Below are 22444 nucleotides of genomic sequence, written 5' to 3' on the forward strand. Positions count from 1 at the left end.
GGGAGAGAAAGGAATGGAAAAAAGCAATTAGTGGTGGAGATGACTGGCAAGTACGAAATCAGAGTTCCCATAAACTAACTGAAATTAAGTGGATCAGTTGTCCCTTTCGTTATAGCTGAGCTTGTGGAGTGCTGATTTCTGGTATTAGAGCACGAACTCAGCTTTATCTTGAATCCCTAGCTAGGTTTGCAAGTCTAGGAACTTGGGAAAATCTTCTTAGTTTCAGATTTCATGCAGAAATATTTGAGGCATTGTAGGTTCCTTGTGATGTTTCTGAAAATTGCTTTTCGATAGATCTAAACTTAACAGGTGGAGTGAGTTGAGAATGATGAAGGTGTTACTGGAAACTTGGTAATACAGTCGTTTGTCTGATCAAGTGAAAACTAATCCAGAAGCCTGTAAAGTATTTTGGGGAGTCCAAAAGTATCTGCAATCAGCTTACTTGTGTGAAGTGTTAGAATCCTGGTAGCATCCCATAGTTTCCTAGGTGTACATTTTGGATTTCAAAATGCACATAAATTGTCTGAACTGCTAAATCAATAAAAGAAAAAAATGGCCCAAAGATTTGGGCTACTCTTTCTCCTCCATTAATGCATCACTGTTTTGTGCAGTCAGTAATTAGTAACTCTAATATCATGAGGTGTATTGATAAAGCATATGGTTAAGTGGATGACTCATAATCATTGTATTTCCTCTCCTACGCTGTCACATAATTAACTTTCTCTGTGTGGTTAAAGGGCATCTGAACTGTGCTGCGGTTGCTAGCAAGTCCAGACCACTCTGCCAACAGCCTTGTCTTTGACTACCAGCCAGTTTTTCCCATGTGCTTTCTTGGTAAGTATACCTGAGTAGTGGCAGCTATCTCATTTATTTTTAGAATAATAGTCACATACTTTTAGGCTGACCAATTTGTTTGGGCGTTAGTTGTCAGGCTTGTCTGGTAAGTACCTTTAAATAATTTTGATGTTCTTATTGATCAAACTTTTATGGAAATACACCAACAGGCATTTTGGACAGGAATAATGTATGAGAAGAGTAGAATCTATTGAGTTCAGTCCTTCCATGCAGTTGAGGTGATCTTCAAGTATCTTCTGGAGCTCAGAGTGCAAAATTAGTGAAGACTTAGCAAGATTTCTTTTTAGCTACATGCTAACCCTGTGCTTCTGAGAACCATGGATGTGGTGGATAGTGAGCAGCCTGAAACTTGAGATGTTTGTTAGGGCGGATAAAACCTGGGCCTTGCAGGTCTGCCTTAAGATAGGATGAGGATAAACATTACCTATGCATAAGGCTTTATGATTATTACTTTTTAATATGCCGTGCATGGATGGTGTCAGCTGTGCAGTTTCTAAACTGTTTTCCATTTTATTTGTATGGTAATAGCAAGTATCTCTCTGTAGTAGAGATGGTTTTTACTACTTCCTGTTTGAAAAGTGCTTAGGTAGCCACCCTTTGCTGGTTGATTGCCCTTTCGATGACACAGAATTTCTTCTAATCCTCCTTTGTTTTGTGTTTTGTTTTTGTTGTTTTTTTTTTTTCCCCTCCCAGTCTGGGCCTATTTTGGCTTTATTTTGAACAGATTTTGCCAGATAACTCTGATGATAGATTTTGGTATTCTTAGTGATACATACCTTGCTGAAAGTGCTTTTCTTCTTACTAGTGGACAATAACTTTCTGATCCAGTCTAATGTATGGCATTTCCAGTCATAGGTAATTGGTAATAGATAATTTTAGAAATAGAAATGGTAATAGATAATTTTAATGGTACTTTAAACAAGTACATATTGTGTTCCATTGGACAAGGTCTCCATTACAAATGTACCAAAGGTAGCAATATCAAATCTAATCACAGTATGAAACTTTGAATCTTTGGTTATTTTTTTATACCCTTGTGTAGATCTAGCTATGCTGGCAGAAAGTTTATTATATTTGTGGAAGTTGTTCAGCTGTACTGGCAATATCTACTAAAGTGTTCAAAGTGTCCACCCAGAATACTGCTAAAGGAATTTGGAAAGGAAAATCATGTTAACCAAATTGTAGTCAGGAGATCAAACAAAAAGTCAAGCTTGACACTGTTTTCACTTGAGGTGGGTGCCAGATGTACCATGTTCTATAAAGTTGAAGGCAGATGAAAGTGATATTAAAGAAGTGGAAAAACTGCTTTTGAGGTATAGTATTTCTTTACCTTTGAAGAATGGCAGCTATTTGTAAGCAGATAGTGTGCTTTAGGACCTGCTTGCAGATAGCGCTTCCTCAATGTCTGCATGTAATGGCTTGCCCTTGTACTTAATTAACTTGATGACTTTTTTTTTAATGTGGGGTCTGTGTGATGACAGAACTCAAACTGTATTTCATGCTGTAACTTGTGTTTAATACTTCTGAAAAGTTAATCTTGACTCTTTTCTGAAGCGTCTTAGTGGTGGAAAGGCTTCTTCATTAGGACCTAGTTCATGTTTCAGATAAGGTAATTTAACTTCTCTTACACAGATTTGTATGAATACTTCTTTTATCAGCTAGCATTCACGGACTTTGGTTTGTTAGAGATGTCTAAAAATTCTGTTAGAGACCAGCAATCAGAACTGCTTTAGTTTCTTCTCTTTTGGGTAAGGAATGCCGTATGACTAGGAGAGGGAAAAGAAGTATCCGCATATTTGTTGTTACATGATCCCAAATTATTTTTTGTATGTACGATGGAAAGTTTTAGAGTATTTTAAGGTGACGTTATGTCAGGGCATCTAGAGAAACTTAGCAAAAATCTTGGGTTGTTTTGTTATAAGACAATATTGTCTTAGTTATAAGACAATAAAGACATTAATTGAAAGGGTATTGCTGAGGCCAAAAAGCTTTTTATAAAGGATAGCTTAGGATAATGTGAAATCTGTTGTGCAGATCTGTATAGTAGTATGATTCAGAGGTGTGTCCTATTTGTGTTATGCTAAGTTAAGTAGACATAGAAATCTAGATAGCCTATGTTAAGTGATACTGCTAAAGAGGGAAGCTTGCTTGATAAATAATGTAAATAGCTAACATGAAAGATGTCTTGCTAAGCTATTGTGCTCACAAAACTTTTGTTAAATCCCTTATTTATTTGTAAGCAAAGGTATATTGTAGAAAAGTGGAGGGTTTTAAGTAATTATTTTTGCTGTACCTGTTTTTTTTTTAAAAAGCTAGCTCTTATTTTAATGACTTAGAAAAAAATCCGTGGTTTTACACACTTTTTCTTCCCCTCTGTCTATGAAGTGATAGTCCTAAGTGGAGAACAGAATCAGGTAGTAGTGGAGCTAAGGGACATGGACAGAAGTGAGATCTCTCCAGGGAACAGCAAAAAGACAGACTTCCCTTGCTGTCCTGGGATGTGCTGGAGTTTGTATTGCTTTTAGGTGTTGGATTTCTGTGTGGACTGGTACTGAATGTCAGGAATATCTTCTTGATTTTACTTGTCAGAGTGAGGAAGGGAAGATGAGGAGAAGTGATGGGCTTCAGCAACTGAAGTTTTTGTTGCTGGTCTCTTTCTCTGGTGTCATCTTTCCCTGTTACATTCCAGGTCATTAATGGAATTGGATACCTTTATTTCCCTAGGGCAATAGGGTGTGTTTCTATGATCTTATCATTAGACTAGCTGATCGGTATTTCTTTGTGTCTTTTTCTGTATTTATGATTCTCTTAATGTTGGTAGAAGTGCTTTGCTTACAGGCAGAAAATTGCAATCTTTTGGAATTCATAATCGGTATCTCCTCTAATGCAGAGGAGGCTGATGTTTTTTAATGTAACAATCCCTAAAATAAGAAAACACATCCTGGAGCAGAAAAAGGGGTCTTGCCTAGGTTGGAGATACTATTTGCAAATTGTGTTCTTTTTTGGGGCTGGCTTGAGTGTGCAATTGGGTCCTGGAGTGAATTGATGTTGAGTTTGCTTCATTCCTTAGTGAGGGAGCTGGCTTATGCGGCAGTCTCTGTGGTAGAGCAGCCCCACTGCCTGCTGTTCGATAGCTTTGCCAGATTTATGGTGTTTATTAGCCACATGCAACTCAGCTGGAAAACCCTACTCTGTTGTTTGTGAAAAAACTAGATTCTTAGGTTGGAAATATCCTATAAATCACTATATGAATATTGGCTTTAAATTGGTAGGTTTATTTGCTGTTTTTGCTGAGGTTGTTTTTCTCTGTTGTTGTGGAGGCAGTGGAATGTAAGTTTGTGTAGCTTATTAAAATCCCTTAGCTTTTAAGTGATAAAGCTGTTTCAAAAGTATACCACCTGCCAAAAAAACACTAACTATGTTGTGGCTAGAAACTTCAGTGATATTTCAACAGTAAGGCACCAATACTCTATTTATGATGTGGCTGATTCTCCTTTATGTTTAAATAACATTCATGACCAAAATGGACCTCCCCAACTTTGGCAAGCTGAATATAAAAAATCAAAGTATTTTTAAAGTGCAGCTAAGGTATGGGCTTTTTTGGCCATTCTTTTAGTAGGTAAGAGGCAACTCAGTGTCTGGTAGTATAGAATGGGGAAATGAATTACTAATTTTTTTATTTATTTAAAAAAAAATTCTGGATGGTCTTGACTTTGAGGCAACACTGAAACGTGCATTTATTTAGGTAGAAGATTTTGTTTAACTGTAGAAAAATTTATCTATGTATTAATTTCTTTCACCAAATTATCTGTGCTTCAGATTTTCCAAATTCTCATGGGCAGTATCGGTGGTATTTCTCATGGTGATGACACCATGAAGTGTTGCAGGTTCACCAAGTATCAAAACACAATGAAGCCTTTTGTCAAAGATGTAGCAGGGTTAGGAGAGGTGGGTGCAGATAGGGCAAATTTGCACAGCTTCTGAACCAGGAATCAAATTCACTTTTTGCCGCAATATTGCAGTGATAAGTGTAAACTCAACAATAACCAGGCATGAAAAATGTTTAAATGGTGCAGAATTTAAAAGCACATGATTCTGCATGACAGAGTTCTCCAACTGACAGCCTTTAGGCTGTGATGGGCCTCTGCAGGGCAACAAAATGTCTTGGTGGCAGCTGGGTTCCCTGTACAGCTCTCCCAGCTCGGGTTTTCCCAGCACAGCTTTCTCTTCACTGGGGCTTTTTTGTTGCTTCAAGCAAGGCTACTCCCTGTTTGGTGTGCAGTGTCCACTTACATTTCTTATGTTGACAGATTTCCTTGTACCTCTAGGACAAGGACAGTTTAATGTCAATAATGATGAAGCAGTATCAAATCCTTGTCCAAATTGTAATTTAGGCTACTGGTTCCAAATACTTAGAAACTGCTCCTCCTCAGACCCTTTGTTCTCTGTATTAGTCATGGCCTTTTTTCATGTTTTTCCTCCTATTCAAGGTGAATCTTGTGTGACAGCAAAAATGCTCGTCTTGGCCAAACTGTGTATTTATTTGGGTGGCTGAATTTATTTTTTTTTTTTTAACGAAAACTCTTAAGGCAGCAATACAGGGCATGACAGGGTCTTAAAGAACTGTTGTATTTTAATTTAGATGACGTGAAGAATTAGCTTTTGTTGGTTTGTCCAGAATGGCTAATCTCCTTTGCTTAAGAGTAAGTCAGTGCTATTGATTAGTCTGGGCCAGAAGATCCCTTCTCTGTAGAAGCAGGAGGGGAAGACTTTTGTGCAAAAGTTAGGACAGAATTCCTGCCAGAAGTTGCCAGAGAACAGAAATGCTTACCTGGTAGGTGTTTTTGGATCTGAGGATCTTTACTTCTGTTCTAACTGTGATTTCCACAGGATTTGCCCTACCCCTCTGTTTTAGCACTGTGATGGTTTTGGTGATCCTAGAAAGGAAAACAAAGCATTTTCTTATCTGCTAAGATTAGAGATTTCATCTGAGAGTACTGACTGAAGTAGCAGTTTATAGTGGATTTTTTTGGAAGGTGCCAGTCTGTGAGCTTTTTAAAGGTAGAGTTAATGTCTCTGGTCACATAATAATGGTTTTTGTATTCCTAATTGTCATGTGATACCTTGCCATTTCATGGTGTGGTCTTTCTTGCATTATAACGTTCTAGATTTACCTTTTGTCAGTTAAAAGATTAACACAAAGATGAATGCAATTTTCTTTTTAGTTAAATGAGCTGTTAAATAGTGTGATTTCCTTAAGAAATAGTGTTACCTGCTGTAAAACAGTAGATTTACATTCAAAATGCCATTCTTCTCTGGATCTCTGTCAAAAATACATTGTGTACAGGCTATCTCTTTGTTGTTGCTCTTGGACCCAAGTTTTCAGCTTGCACGTCTCTGCACATAAATCAATTTTTAATGCATAAATCCATTGATTTGGCAGAAATGGACACAGCTGCATTTCATAAGCTGAAAGATATGTTTAAGTAATAATTATCCAGTCATCCACTGAATATCTCAAATATCCAAGTAGAATTTGGATAGGATATCACTTGAGAACTTACTGTGCTGAGTTCATAGTGCTGGAATAATCTTTAAAATCCTGCTTGACAAACTGTATTGAAGGCATACTGGATTCTTTGTGTGTGGCGTAAACGAGCTGGATTTGACTCCTAAATTCTGAGAAGACCAACAAATGCTGTTGTTCTGTCAGCAGTTGCCATGCTCTTAGAGACATATAGAAATTGCTTTCTGAGGTATGGAAGAAAATGCTTGTCCCTGCTTTGAACATGTTTAGCTGTTCTCACTTGGCTTAAGTATCTACAGCCTTTTTGTGCCTGTCAAACCATGCAGGCCAGTCAGCATTGTGTGTACGTGTGCATCTTCTGCCTTTACTTCTCTATAAACTTCTCTACTTCTCAATAAACTGTGTTCAGGTTTGTCTTCTCCTTTCCTGGCCTGCTGGCTTACCACTAAATCCAGTGCAGAGCAGAAGGTTGTATGCCCCTTTAGCAGTTGATGACTTTTGCATTCTTCATTTGAAGCATCGGTCACAAACAAAATAGCATGCCTCTACCTCCTTAGGAAGTAATTTGAGAAATTATTTGATTTCCTTGGTCCCTGGTTAAAGTGGTCATGTGGACTGTAAAGAACTTTACCATTAATCTTTCTCCTGCAATTTGTCTTTTTCCCTGTTTTTTTAACAAGAATTTGAGGATTGCCTTTACTACCATTTAGAGGTATACAAATGTTTTTACATAGTTGGTTCTCATGCTTTGCCAGCTATGCTCTTCATATGAATGCTTGTGCTATGTCTCGGTGTCTTTTTGATGTCTTCTGGAAAACATTGTATTCTACATCAATTATACAAGTTCCACAAACTCTGTAGATATTTATTATGTCATTTCTTCTTAGAGCAGATCCTTTCATCAATAACGTAGTTAGATGGCTTAGAAATAGCTCCAGCAGGGCTCTCATTTATACTATCCATTTACCTGAAATCGCATTTAGTTTTTCTAGTGATTCAACTGTTGTTAGTGCACAAGAAATAAGGTGGGTATACCAGAATTTCAGGTCTTCAAATAAATTCCTGTCTGCCTTGAGTATCTAAAGAGGCAAGACTTCCCTGCAGTCAACTGTAAATATCTGCTTTGATAACAAGAAGAAAGTCTGATACCATCTTAAAAATATACTATCCTCCTTCCTGAAAATGTTCACTTTATTTCAGTTGAAGTGAACGTATGCTTTGCCTCCAATTTCAGGCACTTTGAGTAGGTCATTGACATCTGGCTGGGCCAGCTGACAAATCCTCCATGGATTTACGTGGTCGCTCCTGAACATTTAAAGCAAGGTTCCAACATCCATTTGGCTGGTTCAAGTCCCGTATTCATGTGTATTAACTTGGGTTTGCTCAGTTTCATGTTTTATTAGGCAAATGCTTTGGTGGTCAGCAATTAGTGACTGGTCTTGGGTAAAGAAAAGTATTTAATATTAAACTATTGGTATTTGTTCTTTAGCTGCTCTCTTGTGAGTGGCCTGATTTACTGAGATTCTTCCAAAGAGAGTTAGGAATGGGGGAAAGATGTGGCTGCTTGGATGGATAACTAACTGGCTTGTGTATTGTTGGCTTATAGAAGTTGGATACTCTGAGTTTGACACACACTAATAAACAAATGCAGGGGATAGTGGCACAGGTAGAAAATGCAGTTCTCTTCCCCACATGTCTATTGTAGTTCCACATAATAGTCATTATATCAAATATAGGCAATTCCTATGCTGCTAGATTTTTTTCGTGTTAGCACCATTTCTATAGCAACAGTGCAAACTTCCATATTAAGGCATGATGTAGAGAATGTCGTTGAAATGTTGTCATCACAGGTGTTAAAGACTGTACTCGTCTCTGACAGCTGAATTTTAAATCACGCTAAGATATTGTGTGTCTTGTTCAAGAAAGATCCTCACTGTCTATTAACAGCTTTACAAAAAATATGTTAAAAATGTTCTTCTAACAGTATTTTCTTCTTCCTGAATGAGAAAGTCAGGCATTCAATGTGGGAGGAGTTTTGCCTTATATTCCCCTATATGTAAATCTTAGTATTTACATGTCTTACTGTACAAAGAAAGTGTGCAGTTGAGGCAGGTGTATGTACTGAGTCTTTAATTCTCAGGATTTGGAGGCTGTTAGTCAGCAACAGTTGGTACTTTGTCATCTCTGGCTTGTTAAAAATCTATCCTAGGATGGTTTGATCATCTTGGTTTTGATTTGGCTGTTCACAATTTTGACTCAATACCTACAGAAGATTATTCAATGAGTTGCATGGATATTTGAGTTCTCTTGACATCCACATGTGATGTGTAGGTTAATACAGAACATTCAGTCTAGATCCTCAGTCTCAGTTTTCATCACTGGTGTTTCTTATATGTGCTTTTGGTGCACGAGTTGTGGTGGTTGTTGGTGACAGAGTTCCCGTAGCCTCTTGACAGTAGCAAAGCTCATGCTGTCAGTTGTCATCTGTGTTTCAGAACTTGGAAGTGTGCAGTTACGCATGAAACTTTATTTAAATAATTTTCCCAAATCTTTTTCCTGTGAAGTACTTTTTTCTATTCTGAGAGAAGGTATGCCACCCACAGGGGTCCATTTGTAGATTGTTTTAATAATTGTCTTCAAGTTTGTCTTCTGCTGGAATTTCTAGTGTTGCTTTACTTAAAATAAAAACAAAATTTAAAACTAAGAATATAAAAGGCAGCTTCTAGAGACTTTTCACAGTGAGTGTTGTGATATTTTCGCTGATGTGCAGTCTATAATAATTCTTCCCTATTCATTTGTTGTTTGCAGAAATGAAGCAAAAATGGATGAGAGTCCCTCTGAAAAGAATATTTGGTTTATGCTAGCAGCATTCAGTGCTCCACTGTTGCATGCTCTGAAGTACGACTTGTCTGTTCAGAATGTTGTCCACAGATCTATGCTTTGTTAGTTCCACTGATAATTGTGCCTGCACATCGAACCCATAACAAATATATTTTGCAAACTGAGCATTAATTAATCAACATGACACTAATAATTTACTACTTGTCTTGTTTGCAAACAAAATTGATAGCTACTGATAGGGCCATGTGATGGGGGTCTTGGAAAAGCCAATTGTGGAAAAGTTATTATAGAATGGCCTAATTAATGAAAAGTGCTTCTAGTTTAAGTCATTCTTACTTATTTTTCTTTGCCCTCTTTGTACATTTTGTTCATGGAAACAAAGATCAGTAGTTCCTGTCTTTCAGAAAGGTCTCTAGATTATGATTTCTCCTGTTTTGTGTGTTTGGGATGAGGAGGGATCCTCCTCTGGTTCCTGACTGAACGACCCTGGGTTTCTTCTTCACATATTTGAAGAAATGCTGCACTAAACTGTCAGTAGGCTTGAATTCTGGAGAGAGAGACTGAGGAGGGCAAAACCTTATTATACTTAATGTACTTTCTGTGCTAAAATAATTTGGTTCCCTAATGCTTACCTTTTTGGCGTAGGGAAGGAAAAACAAACCATACATCGTAACTTCAGATGTTCAGTCTGTTCTGACAACAATTGTAAAATAATAGCCGGATCCAGAGGAATAAAACATTCTTCTGTGCAATGTTCTTTTTAAAAAACTACAAAATGGAATAGAGTCTTGTAGGTGATCTCTGAAGAAAGCAGCTCTGGGAACCTGTTAATTTGTGAGCAGTCTGTGAGCAGAAACTTCTTAAGCTCTTGTGCAGTTAAGTTTTTTAGTGAGTCTACATTTTGTCTTTAACACTCCAGCTCTGCTGGAGGGACCTTTTGTTGGAAGAAAGCAAACCTCTTAACAACCCCAGGCTAAACTTAAATAGCATGTACATATGTTCACATTTTTGGCTTACTCCATCTGTTGCCTGCAATGATTTTTTTCCTTATGCTTGATTCATGCCTGCATTGTGTGAGGGCCAGGATCTACTGCTGCTTGCAGCTGTGTATCACTGCTAGCGCTGAAATTTGTTGCCTTCTGCTATGGTATCTACCAGTTAACGCTTGGCTATGAGTCAGTCTGCTGAGTGTAGCTGGCTTTTGAATGGTGGAAGTCAGAACGATAAGGATCTTCTTCCTATTTGTGTGTAACTAATTTTAAAAACCTTCCATTTTGAGCTGCAAGTTGATTACGAACTGAGATGAGAGCTTGATTTTTGCAGGATTTGGTAAACAAGTAGCTTGTGCCCTGGAGAAGGATATTCTGGATTTCTGAGGTTTTTTCATCTCATCTGAGGAAATGGAAACTACAAGTTGCACGAACTCTTGAGATTAAGGAGGAGAGCACTGGGTACTGGCGCACCATGAAGAAGGGATCTTGATAGCTGGAAACTGAGTAAGACATGAGACAGAGCCTCACTATGTATTACCGTAATGTTATACACACCTACTCCCCCCCCCCCCCGCCCAAGTCAGAGAATGAGGTGCATACAAGCAGCAATAAGATGATTTTGTTGTCCAGAATATGAGCATACAGGATAGTAAGAGTGCTCTGTAGGTAGTGTCTTCCTAAATAAGAGCAATTTCAATAATTGTTCAGGTAAAGCCTTTTCTAAGGTAAGAGAAGAGAATCTAAATTAAGGACCATATTTAAGTGAAGGGGGTTTTTTGTATTTAAAACTTCATTGTCAAACCTAATAAAATGATTTTTTTTTTTTTCCCTATTTGTTGTTATTCTGTGGGTTCTAATTTCATCTGTCTTGGAGCTTAAACAACTGATACTACTGTGACTTGTGCAAAAGGTGCTTAGGGAAAGAGTGGATGTGTGATGTAACTTTGGTTGAGTTGTATGAGTATAGAAGTGCTTTGATTTTGCAGCAGGACTAATCAAATCAATTAAAGGAGTCTGTGTTGGGTTAGCTATACTGCTGATGCAGATGCCATATGACATGACTTTTCAGGAAGGAGCCTAGTATAAACTGAAGCAGCTACGTGTTTTTGCTTTTACTACTGTTTTCTGGAAACTGTTCAAGAACTGAATTGCTGTATTCTGATTTTGAGCATAAATTTACATTTTATTCATACTCCTGGTTTGTTCTCCTGATATTTAAACATGGCAAGTGTATCCTGGTGCAGATCTCAGTTTGTTAGCATAAGCAAGCTGATGTCTCCTGGTTTCTGCTCCTGCAGTGGAGTCTTCAGAGAATCTGAAAGCCCTGCTCTGCATATATTTTGTTCAAAAATCTTTTGGAAGCCAGGTGACCAGAACTGCATAGAGTACAGTGTCACTGTCTCTTGTGATATGATTGGTGGTAGTATTTGTCCATAACTAATGCAAACATCTTGATCTCATGTGGCTACTTCATGCTTACAGCATTGGTGGCAATCATTTCCAACTGATGTGCTGAAATTCATAGCAGAGATTTTACAGGGATCAACCCATATGATGCTTTAATGATTGACTTTCATTTTTCATTCTTCTGTCCATCAGGTAGTTTCATTTGTCCTGTATTATGTTGCTTTCCTGTATTTCCAAATGTTTTATCGTTCTAATATTTGTACTGGTACTGCGTATTTAATAACTGTTACTCGTCTCTTCCTACTTGAATATTATGCTCCTCTATCTCTGTTTTCATCATGTCTCTACCCCGTGCATGTTGTCTTCTTGTGTCTCTTACCTCAGTCTTCCCTAGTGGCAGCTTATCTCAAATGCTTTGCCAAGGTTCATGCGTCTGGAGATTTTGTAGTATGTGAAATCTTAGGTCTGGGGTTTGATTATCTTCAAGGACAAATTTACTGCAGGAGGATGGGTTTATATTAAATTGCTTGAGCTTTTATGTCATCTGTATTGTGGAAGTTTCTATTTTTATCATTTTTGCTGTCTTACATTACCTCTTGTTATCATGCTTACTGAAAACTGAATTAAAGCATGTGTTTAGGTGGGTTTAATTTTTCTCTTCTAATGCTGTGTACATACTATCTTCTTGCTGTGCAGTAACCTAGTTGGGTTTCTTTGGTTTGGCAGGTCGAGTGTAAAACTGAAGAATATAGTCTAGAAGGTGTAATTTGCTTTGACTTGACAAAATCTTTCATAGTTGGATGAACATTCTTTGTCTTGTTGCCTATTTCTGGCTGACTTTCTGCTTAATTGTGGAGCTTTTGTGTGTGTTGTTTTTTTGTTTTGGTGTGGGGTGTATGTTTTGTCTTTTTTTAATGTGTTTTGCTTTGTAGCTTTTTTTGTTTGGGTTTTTTTTCAGCAGTTCTCTGCTTTTGCCTGTTAGACAATAAGCTTTCTTCTCATGCTTTAGACGTGTTTGTAGCTTTACTTATCTGTACATAGCTCCTGTGGACTTTCAGAGGTTCTAATGGGAAGTAATTAATAAAGAAAAGTGCCTTCTGGGGCAAAAGGAAGCCATGCATTGCTCTAAGTCAGGAGCATTAAAAGCCTAGTGGTCTGCTCAGACTACCTTGGATTTTTTTTTTCCCACTGCAGTACCTGTAATGATTCTCGTTATCACAGTGCAGCATTGTGCTGCTTCCTGAGTCTTTCCTGTTGCAGAACAGACAACATACAGCCTGGCAAATGAATGATTTTTCTTTAGTATTATGCCTTTAGTAATATTTAGTATTATGTCGTATGTGCCTTTGCTAACACAGTCCTTATGTAACGCAGACCTTACAGGTCGTCTAGGCATATTGAGGTGCATGTGCACCAAACTTCAGGGAAGAACTGTGAGTGTGATGAGCCCTTGCTCTGATGGCAGATGGCATGAGTACTTCTATATGGTGGTGGATGTAGTGCCTGTGTGCTCCGGCGCTTTGTCATCCCTATTTAACCTTCCTTGGTGCCTGCGTATCCCTGGGGCACCTTGAACCGGTTCCAAACAGTTAACTTGGGTGTATGGCAGCTTGTATGCAGCTAGGGTCATACAGCACCACTGTGGAGCTGAACGTCCAGAATTTCCACCTGCCAGCTTGATAACAGGCCAGCGAGAGGTGTGCGAGGCATCCGTGCTGGGGGTTGGGTCAGCAGAATTTCCTGTATCCCCACTTATTCAAGGTGCAACACGTTACTGAAGTCAGTCTCGCAGCATCTATATAGTGATCTTACGGGAAGTACAATCCATATTCTATTCATCTAAAAAACCAAAAAAACCCCAAGAATCAGACCAAAAGGTATTTCATAACTGGGTGCCTTATAAAAGTTAAGGAAAAAGTACTTGGAGAATGCAGTGAAGTGGCAGTATCCTAACATTGTCATATTTTTAGTATTGTTGGATTTATTTTGGCCATGTTGTTGTGAATTTTTAGCAAAGAGACTTTTACCTCAAACCACTGAGGGGGGGAAAGCACACAGGAACCCAACACCCAAAACCATAAGCGTTTCTGGGTGTTCTTCATGTGCAAAATGAGTAATTGTAGTAGAGACTCGCTCTTGTAGCCATGTATGGTAAGGAACTATAGATTAATTGGCTCATTTTGTGCTTAACAAGTTATGATCAAAAGGGCAGTGAGGCATCAGGGATACTGAAGTGTTTCCCCAAAGTACTTCCAGACATAAGGATCCAACATGGTACATATTCAGTAATATGACAGTTCACAGAATCACTAGGTTGGAAAGGACCTTCAAGATCATCAAGTCCAACCATTAATCCAGCGCCACCATGTCCCCTAAACCATGTCCTGAAGCGCCACATCCACACGTTTTTTGAACACTTCCAGAGATGGCGACTCCACCACCTCCCTGGGCAGCCTGTTCCAATGCTTGACCACTCTCTCGGTGAAGAAATTTTTCCTGATATCCAATCTAAACCTCCCCTGGCGCAACTTGAGGCCATTTCCTCTTGTCCTATCGCTAGTTACTTGAGAGAAGAGACCAACACCCTTGTCGCCACAACCCCCTTTCAGGTAGTTGTAGAGAGCGATAAGGTCTCCTCTCAACCTCCTCTTCTCCAGACTAAACACCCCCAGTTCCCTCAGCCGCTCCTCATAAGACTTGTGCTCCAGACCCGTCACCAGCTTCGTTGCCCTTCTCTGGACACGCTCCAGCACCTCAACATCCTTCTTGTAGTGAGGGGCCCAAAACTGAACACAGTATTCAAGGTGTGGCCTCACCAGCGCCGAGTACAGGGGCACGATCACTTCCCTACTCCTGCTGGCCACACTATTGCTGATACAGGCCAGGACGCTGTTGGCCTTCTTGGCCACCTGGGCACACTGCCGGCTCATGTTCAGCCAGCTGTCAACCAGCGCCCCCAGGTCCCTTTCCGCCGGGCAGCTCTCCAGCCACTCCTCCCCAAGCCTGTAGCATTGCATGGGGTGGTTGTGGCCGAAGGGCAGGACCCTGCACTTGGCCTTATTAAACCTCATACAGTTGGCCTCTGCCCATCGATCCAGCCTGTCCAGATCCCTCTGCAGAGCCCTCCTACCCTCCAGCAGATCAACACTCCCACCCAACTTGGTGTCATCTGCAAACTTACTGAGGGAGCACTCAATTCCCTCATCCAGATCATCTATAAAGATATTGAACAAGTTGCTTGAAGAATTTGAATTTCTGTTTCATGGAACATTCTACCTTGTGTTCACTGGTTAGAAGCAATGTTAATTTAGAAAGTGCCAAACAGTGCTGGAAAAAAAAAATACACTCTAAGAACCAAAGGGCTCAGATCCAGAATTAGAGTTCAGTCAGTGGCTCTAGGATTTCACTGAAGTGTCTTGAGGTCCTGGTGTGCGATAGTTGAATCTAGCTAGGCTGTACTATGCATGGGGGAGTGAAGATTTGGTGAAGCCCAATACACTTCTGTTACTCATTTAGAAAGAAATATCTCTTTCTGTATGGTTTGTCAAAATACCAGTGAGAATTTCCACAAGATCAGGAGCTCACGTTGGTTGAATCTGGAACTGGTCTTTTGGTTCTTACAGTCCTTTGATTCCCAAAGTCTTTGGTAGTGGCTTTGCATTCATAGTTGATGATTAATCCATGCAAGGCACTTCTGTTTTCTTCATTGGGATCTGTGATCAAAAGAAATGACATTTTGTACTGACATTATGAATAGGAACAAAGAGGATTATGGTCATCATGACTCCTGAGCCATTCATAAAACCGTACTGTGGTTATGTTTCCGCAAAGCTTTTGTACTGTTCTGGACAGCAAGTTTTTAATGTGATTTTAGGGTCATCTTTTAAAATGCTGTTTGTACAGTGTATTTTTGGGATAGTGTTTGACCCAAGTTGAGACAAGAATATCTCTGGATTTTTTTTTCTGTGGAAGGGATTCGGGCTTAGGCTAGTCAAATACTCTCTGACCAGGTTCTTTTAGATATTCCACACATGGAGAGTGTAATGTTTAATATTAAATTTACTGATTTGAAGATCGTTGCTGTTACACAGGATTTCTGATTTGAAGTGATGCAAAATATACTAAAATCACAGTACAAATGCAAGTTACACTTAGCAAAATACAGCAGTTGCAATAAAAGGTTCAAACATGACACCAATGTGATCCCTGTTTCTGGTCCGTAGAACATGCTCACCATCATGTTGGGTGTCCCCAGTCACCAGGAAGGAACACGTGGGTTGAAGCCAGGTCAAGCCCGTTGCTCTCTTTGAAATTCCTATGTTAGTCGTGTCATTTTTGTACTCAGTGTTGGGCTGAGCCGCATACCCACTGCCCCCATGCTGGTCTGGCTAACTCAGGGAGAGTCACTTTTTTAAATGAACTCAGGGAGAAATATTTACACCGCTGGCTGATTCACTCAACTGTAAGATAGTCAGTTGATCCACTCAACTGACATAGCTGTTTATCTAAAACAAAGACCACCCTCTGGTCCCCTTTGTGCTGAGATAAAGTCAGCTGCTTTGCAACAGCTGTGGTCAGTCACACCCTGCATTATTCCCTGAGCTTCATGGGCATGATGCCCTTGCTCATCTCCACCGAGCTGCCTTCCATTTTGGGGGTTTATAGGTCAGTCACTGTAATGGAATGATCATCTAATACAGCCATAGGTGAATTTGCGGAACTCAGACTCATTGAAGACAGCAGACCCTGCTTATTCTAGATGTTTTCATTCTTTGGGTATGAATCTTTTTACCGGAGATTTTAGTTTGCTTTTTGCTGTACAGCATGCATGGCATGAAGGAGTAGGAAGATACCGCATAGTGCATCCAGGCTTCAGGTTGGCATAAATGCATGCTGAAAGTGTTTCTTTATGACGCATAAAACACTTAAATTCCACATTTAATGCATTTCTGAGCACAAAGACGTTTATTAAATTGAAGAGGAGAAACAGACTCAAGTTCAAATTTCTGAACGTAATTAATTTTTTGTAATTGGATATACAGGGTATGCAGTGAAAACGAATGTGTGATTCACTGTTGCAAGTGTGGCGACAGTCATTTCACATATCCAAGTCTGGTCTGAACAGCTCTGATGTTGATCACTCTCTGATATTGCTGTTTACTACTTATTTTGGTGTTGAGCAGACTCATAGAATAGTTTGGGTTGGAATGGGCCTTTAAAGATCATCTAGTCCAACCCCCCTGCAATGAGCATGGACATTGGTAACTAGAAGGGTAGTATAGCGAGCAAATGATTTAATTATTCCTGTGTTAAGATTTTTTTCAATATTTGTCTTAAATGATACACTGGCCAAAGTGGTTGCTGTGACTTTTCACTGTTATGGGAGTGGCGATGTTCTCATGTCTAATGCAGCTTTCAACAGTGCATTTTAAATGTTGCAAATTCTGGAGCTTTAAAGGTGATAAATGTTAATTTATAGCAGTTCAGTACTAATTCTGCCCCTTACTGTTTCTCTGTGAGGTGGGAAAAAGTAGAAATATATTGGAACATAATATTGTAATGTAGCAATGGGTACAAAATTAACATTGTGTGGACAGCTTTGTTATGATACAGCCTGACTGGCAGATGTTATATTTTGTAATTTCAGTTTCCTTTGCAAACTCTGCCAACTCCATAGGCTTCTATGCTATGTGTAATTTCTTTTAAATAGCACCATCCAAATCCGTCCCGTCCCCGTCGTTCCCCCCCCCCCCACCCCGAAACTTCAGCTTCTACTTTTCCTTGGTCAGAAATAGTTCTCCAATTCTCTCTCTTGCTGTCCCCCATTAGTATGGGGCAGGGGAAGAATGGAAGTATATGTGAGGTAAGGGTCAAATGTATAACCTTTCATTTAAGATTGGCTTTGTATAATACAATTATGGGTGATATAGTATGATGAAATTGTGCAAAGTGTCAATTTTTCTTATAATTACAGTGGTTAAATACTGATTTATAAAGGGTAGTTTTTTCCGCTGAGCAGAAGATTAAATTGTCCAAGAGTACCATTTTGAACATGTGGAGAGCTTGAAACTGGTTTTGGAGATGAGATACCTCTGTCCTCTACTGTCACTACATAAATGAAAATTATGACACATCAGTTAGTTTTATTTTCTTGCTTTTTAGTTCGCTAAATGAAAAGAGTACAGGAGAGAGGCACCGGGGAGCTAAGCATTTGTCTTTATATGGAGTATTTTTCCAATCTGAAGGGTAATTGGGATTAGAAAGGACAGGACAGCAGTGACAGTTGCAAGCCAAAGATGAAATGTTTTTTTCCCCTTACACAGTCTGTTAGTATAATACACTTAACTGCACTTAGGTTTTAGCTGGTGTTTTCAGTGGAGGAAACACAATCTAAATTATAGTGTATGCGCTGGGAGTATAATGTTGAAGTGAAATGTAGTCTTTTCTGTCCTGTGAATGAGACAGTCCCATCAGTTTTTTAAAAAAACAAAACAAGAAAGGGTAGCATGTGAATGGCAGAAGTAGAAGTACAGCCTGACATAGTTCAGAAGGGGACTATTAATACCCAAAAATACCTAGAAGCTATAGTGTTAGGCTTAAACTTGCAATGTGGCTCTCTTTCAGTTGACCTCCTTTTTGTATTGCATTCCTACAATGACACTTTAAAGTTACTGCTTTTTTTTTTTTTTTTTTAGGATATATTATTATTTAAATACTGCAGTTTCTTGCCTTCCAGGCATGTTTGTCCGACATAGCTGGTTTAGGTCACTTGGAGATAGATCTTTTCAGATTACTTTATTTTGTTTATTTTATTATGTAGAGGTCGTTATAGATGGTCGTTATGTAGAGGTCATTATGTAGAGAAGTATGAGATGCTGTAATACTATTCTGTCATGTGGTATTACTCAGTTACCTGTCACCTTCTCTATTTATTTGCAGACTGTGTAGTAGTTCTGAGTTAAACTACAGACCTAAAGGGAATTTCATAAATAATAGCAAATTTGGGAACAGTCGCACTTCTTATAAACATGCACCTATGAAAACTGATTTATTATCTTTTTCACACTAGAGGGCACTAACATGTCATGAAATTTAAGCCCAAACTAATTTTTTATTCTCTCTGTAACACTTGGGTATTGGGTGGTCTTGCTGGTTTTGTAGTGGATGCCAAAGGTTTCCGTTTCTTTGCAGCCTTTTCTCTGTAGAAATGACAACTAAAAGTAGTAGTATTGTTGCAAGGATGCATCGAAAGTTATGTAGGTGTTTTCTTCACTAAACAATAATTTTGGTAATTTGTGGAGAAAAAGGTAAATTCCGCATGTACTTTTATATTGCTTTTAATGTAATTTTCACTTGAAGCTGGTGAATAGGCATACTATAGGAAAATCATTGGAAATAATAGGAAATTATTGGATAGCTTCTTATAAAAATTATCTAATAGAGTTAACATCTGGAATAAAGTTGGTAATCAAAGGAAAAGAATCATACGTGAACTGATACTGCAGGTCTAATGTAATGCATACATTTACATATTGATACTGGGTAGAAAATAGGGTAGAAAAGAATATGAAAACCTATACTGCCAGTAGGTAATGGATCGCAATGGGACCTTGAGTTGTTTCTGTTGATTTTAAGTAGGTAATTTTGGAATATGTGTTTGAGTCTAAAGTTTGGACTTCAAAGTAATGTAGCCATTTTGGAAGTACTTTGTTTTTGTTACAGATTTTAGATACGGAATCTTATTTAAAACATGTGAATAAAACGATTTCTGGTTACTTTTTGCTCTTTGTAGGAATGGTTATTCAGTTGCCTTGGAGATGATCCTGCTGCTGTAAATGTAGGGCCGAAGATTAGTGGTGTGGGCAGTATGGACCTAATGAACGGACAGTCAAGCAGTGTTAATATTACAGCTACTGCTTCAGAGGTAAGGATTACAAATTCAGTTATTGGATACTTAAGACCATAAGTACTCAATTTTTTTAAAATGCACCAAAATGTAAGTTTTTCTTTTAAGAGATCTGGCACAGCAGATTCTTGTTTTGTGTGGTAGTTTCATATGCCTCAGTTTAGATGCAAGTAACTTAATGTTCTGACCTTTGTATACCGAAATAAAGCATGAGCTAGCATTTATAGCCTAGCCATAGCCAAAGCTCCCTTTTTTATGTTCTCTTCCATCATGTCTAGACAAGGAAGCTTTTCTTTTCAAGTGTTAACAATAATGGATACTCTTAGTGCAATAAGCTGGGCTGGCAAGGCCTGTGGGAAATGTTCTCTTCTTTGACAGGTACTTGTGTGTGTCGAAGGGCGGTCTGACACGGTAACACCGGAATAAGGTTGTTCCTTTTGTCTCTTGGACTGTATTCGGGCATTGGTATGGGTCGCCTCCTGCCCACCAAAGCTTCTGCCCTCTAGAAGTGAACAGCTCATGAGTTAAGAGTGTGTGTATCAGCCAAGCAACAGAGATTGGCCTCCTATGCTGTTGCCTCTTGTTTTGAAGTTAATACAGTTTTCCATTTGTCATCTGCTTCTTAAGGAAGAGAAGGGGTAGGGTGAAGTTAGTACCAGAACTTCTTGAGTTCTTTTTGCTAGGATCAAGTGAGGAGCTGTGGAGAGTTGTGACCGATTCCTAAATTCTTAGCAATGTTGGAGGGTTTGCAAGAGCTGGTTGATTTGGTTTTGGTTTTTTTTTCTTCCCAAAACTCTTGCAGATCGCTCCCTCCAAGTTTTTGTTGTGTTTTGTTTGGGTTTTTTTGTTAATGCCTTGTAGTACTGGGATTAAGGGAACTGAAAATCTGTCTTCAGTGTATATTGAATGATCTTTCCAGACACATTGTTTGCCCTTCTCTAGGGTGACTGAATGTATGCTTTGGCTTTTACAGTTGTACAATACTAACCTAAGCTTTCTACTCAGGGGAGACAGTTACTTTATTGCTGATGCATATTATTTTTATTGCTTTTTGTCAGTGTGAAACACTTTTACGATAGTGGATTTCAGTTTTGTCTTTTTTCTTTCATTCTTCATTTGTCTTCTGTTTAAAAGACAAGGTGTTCAAGACCACTGCAAAGTCTGTAGGGATGAGAGCCACAAAGTCCTGAAAACAGTTGCTTCCTTGAATCAATCTTTGGACCTTACCAAAGATGTTTGTTTATGTATTTACACATGTGTTTTGATAGCAGAGCTGCATGTGTGCTATGCACTTGCATGTGCATATGGAAATGGAAAGTACCACAAACAAGGTGAAAGGAAGACTGGAGTGTTCTGTTACTGAAAGGAATCAAATTATCTCCAGCACAATTTCATGAGCATTGTCAGGATTTAAACAAGAAAGCTGGCATCAGCCTCCAAGACTATTGTTTGTTCTTCTACAGATTCTTGTACTTCCCTTATCATTGTTTTATGAATCGTTGACCATTTGTTGGCATGCAACTGAAAAAATCTTCTTGGAGGAAAGCTCACTTTTTACTTAACAAGGTAGTCTTGAATGTTTACATGATGTCTGATAAAATTGAGTAGAACATATTTTGGCAAAGTCACATGGATCTGCTTTCAGCAAGTGGTATTTTTTTATTTCTTTTTCCCCTATCTTGACTAACCGGGAGGAGGGAAGACTTGTAACTGAAATGTTTCTGTAAGTATGTTGGTTACTGAAAATGTGCCTGTCTGGTTTGGAGTTTTTGGTGGCGTTTTCAAAGTCAGGTTTTTCAGAGGAATGGTGCTGTTGGAAGAACCTAACTAAAACTGGACATGATTATTAAATGACTACGATTTTCTTTATATGTCCTTATAACACAAGCGCTTAAAAATGGACAAGAATTTATTTCAGCTGGCTGAATTCACAAGGAGTTCAAATGTTCCTGTTCCTGTGAGTGGGAAGCAAAAGTCAAAAAATACAGTGTAGCCCTAAAATACGGCCTTGCTAGGTTTTCAGGAGAAGACGTTGGCTCGGTAGAACCATTTGCTGGCATCAGTGACTGTGTGCTATCTTCCCTCCTGCGCTGGCATCAGCAGACATGATGCAGGTGTTACTGAAAGTACAGTGTAACGGTGCTGAAATTTGGCTCCCACCAGAAGTGATCTGGTGAAGCGCTCGTTCATGTGCGTGTTGTGTATATGACGCATACCTCTGGTCTTGAAAACTTCTAATGCTAGCAGTAAAATTACACAGACTGTTAGAAAATGCCTTCATTATGTGGGCCGAAGTCTAATCTTCGCAGCTTTCTATGAGGTATCCCCATGGGATGGTGCTTAGGATAGAGTGCTTAAGGATACATCAGTCTCCAACATAAGACTAGGCAGGTCTTGGTTTGTGCTCAGTGTTTTGTCGCTGGTGAGAGTAAGATCACTGCACCAGCACTAGTTCTCTTTCTCTCAAATCTCTACAATCAAAGTATTAGCAGAACTGTTGTGGGAGCTCGGCTAGCACGTACCTCAAGGCTATGCTATTGTTGAAGCATGCAGGTGCCATACTGTACTTCAGGCAAACGTACTTTTTGCTGGAGGAGTTAAACTTGACACAGTTACTGACTGTCGAAACTGGTCCACATGTCTCATCTTATTTCTTACTTTCTAGTTGAGAATTTGCTTTATGCCAGGTTTCTGAAAGTGGGAAGAAACTAAGCAGCAAGAAGCATGCATAGCCTTTCAGGTCTTTGGAGGAGAGTGTGGGGCAGCAAAGTGATTGCATGTTGTATACATATTTCTGAAATAAGTATGCCTTGGGTTCAGATGTGAGGCGTACATCGGGATGTGACATCTCAATCTCCATGTGAAAAAAACCTTCTTTCTTGTAATGACTGAACAGAATCTAGGTTTGCCTCTATA

General features: G+C 39.0%; 1 protein-coding gene across 3 annotated transcripts in view; it reads left to right on the plus strand.

Moving 5' to 3' along the window:
• Nucleotides 1-19474: 19474 nt before the first annotated feature.
• RALGPS2 (Ral GEF with PH domain and SH3 binding motif 2) overlaps nt 19475-22444 on the plus strand; it is a gene marked incomplete at its 5' end in the record, with an annotated part of 101821 nt that continues 98851 nt past the window's right edge. For 2 of the 3 annotated variants that reach the window (XM_082002838.1, XM_082002839.1), the window contains one exon: nt 19490-19546. In XM_082002838.1, coding sequence (XP_081858964.1) covers nt 19490-19546 — 57 coding nt within the window. Of the gene's footprint in view, nt 19547-22444 lie in introns of all 3 variants that reach the window. The other variant, XM_082002840.1, reaches the window with a different exon arrangement.

This window comes from Phaethon aethereus (genome assembly GCF_964289735.1).
Source record: "Phaethon aethereus genome assembly, chromosome: 8".
In the NCBI taxonomy this organism is placed as follows: domain Eukaryota; kingdom Metazoa; phylum Chordata; class Aves; order Phaethontiformes; family Phaethontidae; genus Phaethon; species Phaethon aethereus.